This window comes from Bombyx mandarina, chromosome 11, assembly GCF_030267445.1.
Source record: "Bombyx mandarina strain Sakado chromosome 11, ASM3026744v2".
Lineage (NCBI taxonomy): Eukaryota > Metazoa > Arthropoda > Insecta > Lepidoptera > Bombycidae > Bombyx > Bombyx mandarina.
The window spans coordinates 3,356,660-3,371,047 of NC_143218.1; the positions used below are offsets into that span (position 1 = coordinate 3,356,660).

Genomic DNA, 14,388 nt, shown 5'->3' on the forward strand with positions numbered 1-14,388 from the left:
ATGTTGTTATTATTTAAATAATATTTATTTTTGTTGATCGTTTGAATAGTAATAATAATAATTCTATTTCAAAAGTAAAATCTATGAATATATAAATCTATTTAATTAAAAATTGACAAAATCATTATTAATATTATTAAAATTTTAAATAAAACAAAAAGGAATTTATGTACACGTATATTTCATTTAAATATTGGCGCTTACTTGAAGTACTACTAGCGCAACATTACGGTCATAAGAAACCATGGAGTTAATAAGTACCTACAACTAAGAAACACAGCGCCGTAACTTGGCTACTTCGGAAAAAAATATCTGGCTACCCTGCTGCTAATGAATTGTCTCAATATGGCCTAAAGGTCTAGATACCAGTCACAACCATAGACTATACACGTAATATATGGTCTCAATCTTCGATCAATAATACTACTAGATTCGCGATTAGCGCTTCAAAAACGGCCCGAAAAATAAGACCACAAATAAATTTGTGGTCTTATTTCAAATTAGTATGGTCCAATCATAGCCAACACTAAGACGTCAAAACGCTGCAATGCGCGTTCAAAAACTGAGTAAAAAACCACCGTAACACCAAGGTTTTGGAAGGAATATCTTTTTTTGGTAAATTTATATTATCAAGTGTTTTTCATAAAATAATAAACACAATTATATTGTAAATAAAACACAATTTACGAATATTGTAATTGTTTGGCCAATGTTTGCAACAAGGCACCAACTATTGTAACAAACATCACCAATTTTTGAACAGGGAATGCATAGAGTAGTTTTGTTATTTTATAATGTTATTTTTGTTTGTAGATTTCCTAGTAGCCCCTTGTCGCTGTGCACAATGGATATATATTGTCGCGAAAGAAAGAGAAGAAATATAGAACCCTTATAAAAATTCTAGAATTGTTCAATGGTGGTGGCAAATCAATGCAAAAAAGTATTAAAAAAACTTTATATGTATGTGTAAATATTTTAAGCGTATATGCTGAAAAGGATTTGTTTTCTGGGGGAAACGAACACAGCCATAAAATAAGCCTAAATGAAACTGATTATAGACAAATTCATTGATATAAGATTACATTATATTTGTAAAAAAGAAACCGCTCATATAAAAATGACTTCTAAAAGACAGCTTTATAACAAACTGAATCTGTTTAAAGGTAATTAAACCTACATTATTGTTTTAATTACTTCTGTATAAAGAATACGTGGAAAACATGTATCGTGTTTCCTTTCATATTTTTTTTACTTTATTCAATTTTATTTTTTATCACCTATTTGTTGTAATAGCGGCAATGTAAAATATTATCTACTACTTTTTTGAATCGGTCAAAAATAGTTGCGACCATACAAAACAAACCTAAAACAAATATGTATATTCTGCAACTCTATGTCTTTCAATACTTACTGTGTTCTGAGCATTGAAATGTAATACCAAGAACTATATCTAGTTCCACAATACAATAAGCACGAAATTTTAAACAAATATTTTTAACCTTATAAATTAGGCTTTAAGTATCATTTTAGAATAAATATTTTTGTACTGATGTCTTTTTATGTTCAAGTGACATTTTAAATTTATTCCTTAATATTCTTTTTCTGACGAAAGGACCTAAATGCATATATTTTGCAATGGTAATTAAACTTTATGTTTAAGTATTAAGGTTTAGAATAAACTGAAGTCGTTAACATTATTAAACTTTTTTCTAAGAAATGAAGATGTTTTCGTGTCTGCAAACGTGGCCACTGGAGCGTCTTATTTTTGTTCCTGATCTTTAATCTAGTACTATTATTGATCGAAGGTCTCAATAATAATCTAATGGAGGATAGGCGGGAACCTTCAAAAAGTTTGGGACGGAACTTGAGAAGAGGGCCAATAAAAAAAATCATATCCTTTTTAATTAAATTAATTTGATATTCTGTAGATATTGTAGCATATTTTAGTTTATAACTGTATATATGTTTAGTTTATAATTGTATATTTTAGTACTTTAGCGTAGATAGTATGGAGTTGGAGGCGGGAACGGATCCCCCGGATCCGAATATTACTGAGGAGACAATTGATACGACTAACTCAAGGTTTGGCCAACCAATATTTTTCTGTGATGAGTTCGATCTTTCCAATGTATCTGAATTTGTCAACGTTCAATCGAAGAAATCTCAAAAAAAGAAACAACTTGTTAATTCTTTTAAACCCAAGATCTCGGACAGACAACTTTAGTTGAGCCCGCTGCAGCAGGCTTTGGCGGGAAATCTTGCAAATAACGTAAATAAGCTTATAGTGCCTCCTAGACTTGCGCAAAACATCACTTCCCAATGTAATGTGATATGACATCACTTTTACAGACAGGTGATATTACTCGAAAACATTACACATCACTCTTAACATTACTCGGTGCGTTCAATAGATACTGTGACGACGAATACATTGTATCTATACACCCGAATCATTACCTAAGTGATGTGTTCATCATACTTTGTATTGTAATACACTGTTATATTACTTGACAGAGATTGACTTACTTAATAATATAATAATTTTATTTTTTACTTAGGTAATATAATTTATTGTGGGATGAACGGATTTCATATGGCGACTTAGACTGCAAATTGAGCTCGACGATAATGTTAATATACGAGAGCAGTAGACGCATTGTTTCGGCGCGGTCTCCTCAAAGTGCATCCAAAGAGGACTGTACTTCCATTTAGACGCCATTCTTTCTTTCACTTATTAAACACGCATTAAAACAAATAATAAAACTATCTTCAAACAAGTGCTTAAGTAATTCAAACACAAAAATTAATATGAAATATTACTAAACAATTACGAGCGACTAGCTATTTTACAAAAGTTGCGAATAAAAAATTAAGTAACTACTTGCGGGGAACTACCGGCTGGCCGCATGAAAAATATTCACACAAATACCTATAGTCGGATTTTTAATTAGACGAAGCCAGCTGACAGTAGCTAATGTCACTTTGTGAAATAATGTTGCTATATTTAAAGAATAGTGATGCGTTCAGTTCTCGTTCAATCACATGAATGAACAATGAGTCTGAAGAGTTAATCACTAATTTCAAACTATAAAAGAATATTATTTATATTTTACAATAAAATTGTATTAAAGTGCTCCAATATATGTTACCAGTAGTATGTAACTACAATCAGCCTTTTTTTTATATTCATTACCTACCTATAATTGTTATATTTTATACATCTATAGTTTCAACTATATGATGTATTGGAAACAGGACCGTCTTACAAGCTTCCTCGCAATGTTTTTTTTAATGTTTAAAACACTCGGTGATCAGTACAGATAGATACTATAGGAACATAATATTTCGTCGAAAACTCGTTGGTATATACAAAGCACGCCTAAAATTCGAACCCCGTACCCGATACCGGCAACTCGGCACACCAACTATTCACTAGACAATCGAGGCAATTTCATGAATTCAGGAGTTTTTTTCAATCGTTCATTTTGTCACAACACTATTTTTATTTCATCAAAAGCTGACAACACAGTAAACGTCAGTTGACTTCGTCTAATAAAAAATCCGACTATATATTAAAATTCAAACGTATAATAGCCGGCAAACTGCTTGAGCATTTGTTGACGTAGTGGGGGTAAGTTTGCGCATGGTACACTCACGTGCAAAAACATTATTTACTCTGCGTCATAATGCAATTAAATTATTAAAATCAACATATGTATTTATTTATATATTTATTAGAACATCAACAAAAAATATAGGTTAATAATTGTAATTATTTAATCTTGGGGTAAAATAGATATTCCTTCTATTAAGTCAAAACTAGAGCTGTTGCCAGGTCTTGGTTCAGTTGAAGCGAAGCTGGTATTTGTATTTTTTTTTTCGTTATCATAATCTTGACCATCATCATCATCACTGTTTTCATCACCCGAGTCGCCATCATCGTGATGAGTCGACATAGGGCTCATCGGTGTAGTTTACAACTCGGTCGGTTCGATCTTCTTTTTTGTCTATAGATAATTAATCATTTTTTGAAGATATTCGATTCGTAGTAATCGAATGTTTCTTTTTTTAATTACCAGCTTCCGATTATTTTCTGTTTTTTTTTTCCATCTGAAGCCTAGCTCTTTCATAATTCGTCGTAAACTTCATTCCGAGCCATTAATGTGTACATCTTCTTTAAATTTTTCGAAGCCTTTCTACGGTACGGAGTTTCGCTGCTTGCTATGTAGTTATTATGATTACATCTTTTTATTACAGATTGAACGAAACTATCCATTCCGGTAACTTTCTTCTTCCCTGATCTTTTCTTACCCGGAGTCCCAAACACGGCGAGCAAGCCAGAGCCTTTAGCTTCGTTAATAATGGACCTAACAGTACTCACTGATGTTTTTGTTGCTTCCGAAGTCTGTTTTACTTTTTCCATATCATTTTTCCCCTGTTTTATAATGAAGCATTATACGTCGTACACAATTTTTGTACCCTTTCTTTTGAATACTACACCAGTTTGTCGCGGCATAGTGTATTTTTTATAAAAAATCAACAAACACTCAACAAATAGCAATGGCAACAAAGTCAACAAGCAATTATAACAAATAACTTAACGATTAATAACGATAGACTTTTCACTGTACGCAAGCGTACTTTTGGGAGCAAGCGGAACGAGGGCGCGGTGCGGGACGCAAGGTTCGACTGATCTACCAATAACGCGCTTGATACGATTTCCCCTGCCGTCGCGCCTCGCCCTCACCACCAAAGTGATCTAAAATTCGGTTCTGCGCAGTCAAGGTCATTTGCTCAAGATGTTTGCCGGTTACTATACCATAGGTATAAAAATGTACCTAGAGGCCAGGGCATACGGGTCAAAATCACTAGAAATAATTCCGTGTCGCTTGCTCATTTCTTTTGCGTAGATCGGTCTGTCTCGCTCGCTCGGTTCCGTTCGTGTATTAAGCAACATTACACGACAAAGAAAGAAATAGACTTTTTGGCGGGAACGCGAGGAGTGAAGTTGTGTGATTGTTTTATTTTGTCTATTTCGTGTTTTTTCAGGTTTAAATGTGTAATAACGGTGGTTTATTAACTGTTTAATATCTGTGAAAGTGCACAAATGTGGGAAAATGAAACAAAGCTGCTGGACGTAACCTCTCGAGTTCCTTCAAAAAGTCCACTGAAAAAATCTCAGTAAATGACCACCATTTTACTGCGATTATATTTCATCCCATATCATCTCATTTCATTTAATTTCATCCCAGTTGATTAATGTCTGAAATTAATCTTCTTCATTTCATTTCACTCCATTTTATCATTTTTCATAAAAATAAGAATATAAATTAAAATAAGACATGACTCAAAGGTCTTAGTTACCAGGTCATAAAATCCATAAAAAAAAAAAAAAAGAAATATGTTCGGTGATAGCTTCGCTAGAAGTAATAGGTGACTGAAGTTAGCCCCTCAAAAAAATTTTTCTTTCCTGTTTTCTACTTATTTTCTATTAATTCGTTTGTTCATCATTTGTTCTTGATTGTTCACTGTTAATAATTGTTTGTTCTGCATTTATTTATTTTAAAAAAAATATTAAAAATATATGTACAAGTTAGCCCCTCGATTGCAATTTTTAATATTTTTTCGTCCTTAATGGCTCGTAAATATTCATTTTCGATTGTTCTTATATAAAATACGTTTGTTCTCTTTCGAAATTACTCATTTTTTGTTTAATTAACTATTTGTATTAATTGAATAAATGTATGCAAAATATGTGTACTGCGCATGCGTCAACTATAATGCCTCAACTTTCTACGCGGTTTTAATCGTGAAAAAAAAACAATTAAAAATCCTGAAGGATCAATTAATTGGTATAGTTTAATTAAAAAAATACAAAATGTGTGCAATTCACACGTGGTAGAAGTGAAACCTTCCAAAATTAAAATACAATTATCCTAAACGTCTTAAGTATATGTAAAATTTTGTCATTAGTAAGGTAGCGCCCTCTGTGAATTGATATTTTAATTTCACGTATAATCCTAAATAAAAATTCACTACAAGAGCTTTCATACACACGTTAGTATTAAAAAATTTCACAGATGGCGCTGTATTAAATAGTATGTATATTTCTGTCTCATTCTTTGCTGGCTTCATCCTACACATTTTTGTATTTGTCTCTTACCTGTCATTTTTTCCGTTGCATCCGGTTTGAAATCACAACGATTCTAAAGAAGTTTTCACTTCAAAATTAAAAAATAAATAAATGACATAATGTGCATTCGCGTAAAGTTAGACCAAATACATTTTTTCCATCCTCTTACCTATCGTATTAAAATGTTATTTTACTAATGTTAGGAATATAATTTCCGCGTAAAGTTAGACCAAATACATTTTTTCCATCCTCTTACCTATCGTATTAAAATGTTATTTTACTAATGTTAGGAATATAATTTCGACTGTGTAAAAAAGTTATTATAATGTTTACCTACATTATCTCTTGAAAGATAAATAATGAACATATTTACTTATTTGTTTATATTACCTATGTGAACTCCCTATCTTTTTTATACCTTCATAACGATAAGTAGGAGGATGGAAAAAATGTATTTGGTCTAACTTAACGCCAATGCACATTATTTCATTTATTTATTTTTTTATTTTTTTTATTAAACTGTATACCAATTAATTGCTCCTTCAGGATTTAAATTTGTTTTTTTTTCACGATTAAAACCGCGTAGAAAGTTTAGGCATTATAGTTGACGCATGCGCAGTACACATATTTTGCATACATTTGTTCAACTAATAAAAATAGTAAATTAAACCAAAAACGAGTAATTTCGAAGGAGAACAAACGTGTTTTATGTAAGAACAATCGAAAATGAATATTTACGAGTCATTAAGGATGAAAAAATATTAAAAATTGCATTAGAGGGGCTAACTTGTAGGTATATTTTTAAATATTTTTTTTAAATAAATAAATGCAGAACAAACAATTATTAACAGTGAACAATCATGAACAAATGATGAACAAACGTATTAATAGAAAATAAGTATAAAATAGCAAAAAAAAATTTTTTTGAGGGTCTAACTTCATTCACCTGTCTGTGAACTGAGGGACGAATTAGTAGTTGACTCTTTAAACTTTTAATTAATCTCCACCACACTATGTAAACAAAATACAGAATTGATGTCGTTATGTCACAGGCTGCACTTATGGATGTAAACGTCCCTTCCGACCTCCTGCTCGTGTCGTTTTCTTATTTCATCAAGCTGAAAATCACAAACCAACCAAGCCAATAGTTCACCAAAAGTCACCAATCGAGCATCAGAACAATTGTAAAGTACCGGTAAAATGGGGCGATTAGGGACAAATTCCAACTTTATGACCAATTTTAAGGTAGTTGTTGATGTATATAATGCTATATCAGGATCAAAATGATTGAGTCTTGGGGGCATCTTTGTTGTCCAATTTAAAACTATGCAACTAGCATTCCAGTTTAAGCAAAAAGAGCAAAAATAGGTTTACACCTATTTTTGCTCTTTTAGGGATTACTCCCTATATACCCTCCCTGGGTAAATAGGGATTACTCCCTATTTACCCAGAAATTGCGGTTAATTGGGACGAAATGAGAAATTTGCTAGGGTTGAGAAATTTGCTACTTGGTTTTAATTTATTTATTTATTTAGTTGCACCAACAAAGTGATCATCAATAAAAGACATTGAAAAACTGACACTCTGAACAAATATTAAATATTTTATTATGTATTACTTAGACATTTTTGTCCACCTTGAGATTTCATTGTTCTTATTCTGTGCAAAATCGACTTACTTATATTAAATTGCTTAGCTATTTTAACTAAAGACTTATTCCTAATTAAGCAATTGCCCAATTGCTGTTTTTAATATTAAGGGATAATATCTCTTATAAGGCTTTGCACTCTTTGATACGTACACGCGAGGCATATGTAAAAATAGAAAACAATACGTAACTGATAATATAAATATTAACCAAACAATAAAATAACACATTGATAATTTTGAATAAAAGTTCTAGACAAAAACATCATGAATAAACCAGATTTTTACCAACAAATTTAAAAAATATTGTTTTAATATACATGATGGTTCAAACACTAAATAACGTTTATAAATCACAGTCGTCTTCTATTATTATCAAATAAATAAAAGAGAGCAAAGTTTCTAGCACTAAAATAATGACCACCACAGAAAGTTAATTTGAAACGCGATTTTTTATAAGTTAGCAGCTATTATCATGCATATTCAGAGTTGTTTTGTAAACTTTCAACATTCTACTATTAAACTACAAAAAATGGAAGATTTTGCACGGATATAAAACTAATATTGAGTGTCGAAAGATTTTCCCGGTTTTTTCCCGATGCGCCTCTAAATCCCTAATCGCCCCATTTTACGGTACAAAGGAACGTAAAATGTCATATAATTTTGGCTCTGTAAATTTGGCTCCCTTTTTTTTGATTTTCGGATATTTTTTATTTTTAATTACTCGTTCGTTGTTTGTTCGTTAATGTTCGAATTTCGAAAAAATTGTTTGTTCGTCTTTTTTTATTTATAATTAATTAAAGAAATGATCACCGTTAAGTGGGCCCCCTTACTAGACATCTTTATTTTTAACGCTCAGATTAATTCATTTTGATCAATTATCGTTTGTTCGACAACTATTGGTGATTGTTCGATCATAAAAACAATTAAATTCCGGATTATTAATTATTTTATATCTAATAAGCAACCATCACCTTTTTTTTTTTTCGGGCCGGGGGCCGAACCTCCTACGAGGTCTCCGCGCATAAGCGGCGCGCGGGGTATGTGAGACTCAACGATTTGCATGGTGTTGTGAGCAGACCGCGGCCCCAAGGATTTTAGGGTCCACCCACTAAACGTTTCCCCTGCACTCTTACACCCGACGTCCGATCCCCTCCGAGGCCAGAACCCGGATGAGATAGGGAGGTTACCGCGGTCAACACTACAACTAGACGGCGCGGCTCACCTCAAGGACGCCCAGCCGACGGAGCCTTCGAGGCGAATCGAAGGCTCTGAAACGTCGGCCGTCTTGGTACGGCAGCCCGTCAGACCGCCCAGACGGTGCCGCTGGTGTCCCGGAATACCCTGCTGAACCAGAACCAGCCTGCCGGGTCGGGACGCGATACACCGCCAACCGGTCGCTCTATTACTCCTCGGCGGCGCGCTAGAGTGCTAGTAGCGCGCCGCGCGGCCTCTACCCCTTCAGGTTTCCCCTTGACCTTCACCGGGGGGAGGCCGCTACCTACAGGGGCCGGGACGTACGTGCGTATTCCCGCCTCCGGCCCCCGGCTCGACGGCGACGGATCGGTGCGGAAAGGGAAGAGCTCTCCCTCTCTCGCTCCGCCGCCTCCTTCTGTGGACATGGTGTGCGTGAGTAATTGTTTTAAGTCTCTGTAAATGTGCGCTTAAAGTCAAGATAATATCAAAGTGTTTATTCAGTATTCTGGTTGTTTGGTGATTTATGTCAATATTTATGTTGAATTAGAGTCAATAGAGTCATTAGGCGGAAGTTCGAGCGCGGAAGCTTCAATCTCGGCGTGCCGTGCTCGAGGCGTGGTTTCGCCGCCTGGCGGACCCCGCCTACGAGCGACGGACCGTCGAGGCGATCCGCCCGGTCCTCTCGCATTGGGTGAATCGCGACCGAGGACGTCTCACCTTCCGAGCGACGCAGGTGCTCACGGGACACGGCTGTTTCGGTCGCTACCTGCACCTCGTCGCCCGGAGGGAGCCGACTCCGAAGTGCCACCACTGCAGTGGCTGCAACGAGGACACGGCGGAGCACACGCTCGCGTGCTGCCCCGCTTTCGCGGAGCAACGCCGCGTCCTCGTTGCTAAAATAGGACCGGACTTGTCGCTTCCGACCGTCGTGGCTGCGATGCTCGGCAGCGATGAGTCCTGGCAGGCGATGCTCGACTTCTGCGAGTCCACCATCTCGCAGAAGGAGGCGGCGGAACGGGAGAGGGAGAACTCTTCCTCCCTCTCGGCGCCGTGACGCCGCCGTCGAGCCGGGGGTCGGAGGAGGGCGTTTGTCCAGCTCCGGCCCCTATGAGGAGGCAGTCTCCTCCCGGTGATGGTCACGGGGCGACCTAAGGGGGCTGAGACTGCGCCGCACGCTACCGTCACTCTAGCGCGCTGGCACCAGGAGGACGGGACGACGCGTCGGCGGCTGCGGACTGCGATGCGGTCCGCATTTTCGTCGTCGCTGTCGTCGCCGAACATACTGTGGAAGAGCAACCCGGTCGGCGGTGTATCGCGTTCCGACTCGGCAGGCTAGTTCTGGCCCAGCGGGGTATCCTGGAACACCAGCGGCATCGGCCGGGCGGCCTGAAGGGTCGCCGTACCGCGGAGACTGACGTCATTGGTCGTCGACTATCGTCTCGACGACCCGTCGGTCGGGCGTCCTCGGGGTGGCGCCGCGTGTCTGGTTGTAGTGTTGACCGCGGGAACCCCCCTACTCTGACCGGGTTTTGACCCCGGACGGAGATCGGACGCCGGGTGTAAGAGTGCAGGGGAGTCGTTTAGTGGGTGGGCCCTAAATTCCTTGGGCCCGCGGTCTGCTCTCAACACCTGCAGATCGTTGAGTCTCACATACCCCGCGCGCCCCCTAGGCGCGGGGACCTCGAAGGAGGTTCGGCACTCGGCCCGGAAAAAAAAAAAAAAAGTCAATTAATTAGAGTTTGAGAATAACAAAAGTTGTAATATTTAAATTGTTATTTTTTTTAAATGGTTTCTCTTTGAATCCTAAATATATAATATCTTTGGTTTTCAATTGGGAAAATTGAACTACTACTAGGTTGGAAGTTTTTAAATTACTAATTATTTTAATCTTCTATATCCCGCGAAGTTATAACTTAATATTTTTGAGGAAATTGTTAAAAATAAAAACTTATTTTTTAATATATATTTGATCATAGCATAACACGAAACCAAGAATGGGCAATCTCCTTTGTAGATCAATTTTTTAATTCTCCAGAACATTTAAACTTTTTAATTACTTACATTATTTTATATTACTTCTATCATAACGTCCCATAAGCAATAATGTAATTTTTCATGAGAAACGTAGGATAATTTAACATCTTATTGTATAATTCTTATATAGTTCTGCTAGACTATAGAAATACATTAATATTTAAACTACAACTTTAAACTTCATCAGTAAAAGCAAACATCTCTCTCGTCACACTAATAACTATTAAAAAATGTATTTTCTTCTACTCGGTTCTGTATTAACAAAAATTGCGTAAGTGACTTTATAATACCTTATGTGCGATATGTATATACTCTCAGAAGCGTTTTAAATGATAAACTTGAACCAAATCATTTTTTACAATCTTCAGAAACATGTTCTTAAACTACCAATGAATGGAATTAGTTTTCACGTACTTCACAAATATAAGGTTTCACTGGGTTATGTATTTGTAGATGCAATTTTAAACAACAAATTAACCCGAAATCTTTTTTACACGCTTCATAAACTAAGATTTTTTGCAGTATGTATTCACACATATACAGTCAAAATCTGTTATAACGACATCGAAGGGACTGCTCATATTCAGTCGTAAAAACCGATAGTCGTAACAACCGGTGATGTTTAATGTGTATCGTGCAAGTACAAACAAATCGATAGGGAATTATTGGAAAAATATATTTACATAATACGCGGTTTTTCTTCAATATTAATTTGTTTTCTTTTTCATAGAGACATTTTGATAGTTTCACGAATATCTCCACAAAGTTTTGGTGTGTCTTGTGTACAGATAAGTAACAAACTAACTGAAAAGATATGAAGAAGCGGGCTTTGATACCGCATGCACGTGTTTTGTTTGTAAGAATTAGAAAAGACCCTACACTAAACTAAATCCTATTGTTTTCTTTCCTAATTTTAAAAGCCATTGAAAACAAATGTGGATACTTATTCAAATTGTTTACAATACAGCTTAGCCGGTCGTTCTAACAGATCTAATTCTCTGAAATATTAGTTAAATGTGGTCGTTTTATGAGGTATGTCGTTATTACCAATGTCGTAGAAAGCAATATTTTTAATAAGGCGGTCATATGGCATTCAGCCGGGACCTTTGTTTTTGGTTATTATAACCGGTATGTTGTATTAAACGATGTCGCAGTAAACGGTTTTGACTGTATTTTTAAATTATCAATTTTTTTTAAAACATTTATTACACAATGCCCGTACATGATTTTTTCTCAGGTATGTGTTCTCGTATGTCTTTTTAAATCGCCAATTCTTGCAAAAGCTTTTTTACAAACTTCACAAACATAAGGCTTTTCTCCGGTGTGTACTCTCATATGTGATTTTAAATGGCTAATATGTGTAAAACCTTTATTACATACTTCACAAATGAATGGTTTCTCTCTTGTGTGTATCCTCACGTGTATTCTTAAATGATCCAGTCGTGCAAAACCTTTGTCACAAACTTCACAAATATGTGGCTTTTTTGATGTGTGCGTGGCCATATGTGTTTTTAAATAATCATATTGTGAAAATTCTCTATCGCACTCGTCGCAAACATAACGTTTTTCTGCAGTATGTCTCCGTAGATGCTTTCTTAAATAACCGATATGTGCAAAACTTTTTTTACAGACTTCACAGACAAAAGGCTTATCTGCCATATGTATTATCATGTGTGCTTTTAAATTGTCGAATCGTGCAAAACCTTTTTGGCACACTTCACAAACGTATGGTTTTTCTGCTTTATGTGTTATCATATGTGATTTTAAATAATCGAATAGAGCGAAACTTTTTTCGCACACTTCACATACGTATGGTTTGTCTGCGGTGTGCCTTTGTAGATGTTTCTTTAAATAACCAATATGTGAAAAACATTTTTTACATATTTCACAAACATATTGTTTCTGAGTTTGGGGCATTTTTAAATGTGTTTTTTTTATTAAAACTTTTTAAAATGATCTGAAAACACACAGAATAATCGACAAAAGTATTTCCTTTTTTTTTTAAGAGATTTTATGACCTGGTAACTAAGACCTTTAAGTCATGTCTTATTTTAATTTATATTATTCATATTTTTATGAAAAATGATATTATGGAGTGAAATGAAATGAAGATGATTAATTTGAGACACTAATCAACCGGGATGAAATTAAATGAAATGAATTGAGATGATATGGGATGAAATATAATCTCAGTAAAATGGTGGTCATTTACTAAGATTTTTTCAGTGGACTTTTTGGAGGATCCCGAGAAGTTACGTCCAGTGGCTTTGTTTCATTTTCCCACATTTGTGCACTTTCACAGATATTAAACATTTAATAAACCACCATTATTACACATTTAAACCCGAAGAAACACTAACGGCCGTTTTCAATAACCTATCTATCCCTAGTTTCGGTTACTAAAGATAGACAAATCTGTCTTTTTGTCCTTACTTACGTTCCAATAACCTATCGACGGACAGCAGTTCCTATCGGATTTATCTATCCATCGTCGGGAGGACGGATAGCCTGCTAAAGATAGAACGCTCATACAAATCGTGCTTACTTCCGTTTCAATATGAGTTTTAAGTAACTCTCCGGTAGGCGGCGCTATCTCTAGTAAGGGCATTCGCTTAACTGTCAAAATCGGCCGGTTACATGCATAGATTATACGGTTACATGTTTATATTTCGAAAGTAAATCGCTATAATTTAATAATTGTTTCTCTTCATATTGGCATATTGTAGCAATGATGATAGTGATATGGAATTATTTCAAATGATAATGGATTGTGATGCAGATAGTGATAGTGAGGCCGATATCATATGGTTAGGAAAATAAAGATCGTCTGAATTACATGGCGAAGATCAATAATTACTAATTTGACTATAGATTTCTGAGCAAAGGTGTTGTGAATGAATTGACTAATTTAATGAGACCATATTTGAGTGTAACGTCAAAAAGGTAAGATAAATTTTAACCATAAAAGTACTCGTTATTACAACTTATATTTTTATAGCAATAGCAAAATTATACCTAATTTTTGTTGTGTTACAAAATCACACTCGACAGGAATTCTATAATACTGCTGGATTCCCATGGTGCCCTAAATGACATTCATATACTAATACAATAACCTGGTAGGCTATTTACCTTCATTCTTATTACACACTGATACCTCTACATTTTATATTTGTGTTACAGATTCAAATATAGGAGAGGAATTTAGAAATAGAAAAAGATTATTTCGAATGTGTAATTTGTGGGCAATGCATCATTGATGTTTCAAAATGTTGTTGCTTGATGGCCTGGGTCTACTCATGATACAACTATAATTAACCATTCTGATTGAAAAGGTATTTCTTATTTATATTACCTTATTTATATTATTATTATTA

The 14,388-nt window shown here is 35.4% G+C and overlaps 2 protein-coding genes and 1 long non-coding RNA gene across 3 annotated transcripts in view; 1 reads left to right on the forward strand and 2 right to left on the reverse strand.

Annotated features, from left to right (window-relative positions):
• nvd (cholesterol 7-desaturase nvd) overlaps window positions 1-5,439 on the forward strand; it is a 167,026-nt gene extending 161,587 nt beyond the window's left edge. Inside the window, exon 9 of the transcript XR_016323853.1 lies at window positions 4,980-5,439. The gene's annotated coding sequence lies outside the window, so the exon portion shown is untranslated. The remainder of the gene's footprint in view (window positions 1-4,979) is intronic.
• Window positions 1-14,388, reverse strand: part of LOC149501910 (uncharacterized) — a 184,396-nt gene that overhangs the window by 9,805 nt on the left and 160,203 nt on the right. The gene's annotated exons all lie outside the window — the stretch shown is intronic.
• On the reverse strand, window positions 10,834-13,325 carry LOC114252135 (uncharacterized). The gene has a single exon (XM_028186642.2). It carries the CDS (start codon window positions 12,926-12,928, stop codon window positions 12,245-12,247), a length of 684 nt encoding a protein of 227 aa, XP_028042443.2. The 5' UTR covers window positions 12,929-13,325; the 3' UTR covers window positions 10,834-12,244.

Bases quoted from the DNA above. Each gene is read 5' to 3' on its own strand.
- LOC114252135 (XM_028186642.2), bottom strand. From the start codon at position 12,928: ATGCCCCAAACTCAGAAACAATATGTTTGTGAAATATGTAAAAAATGT.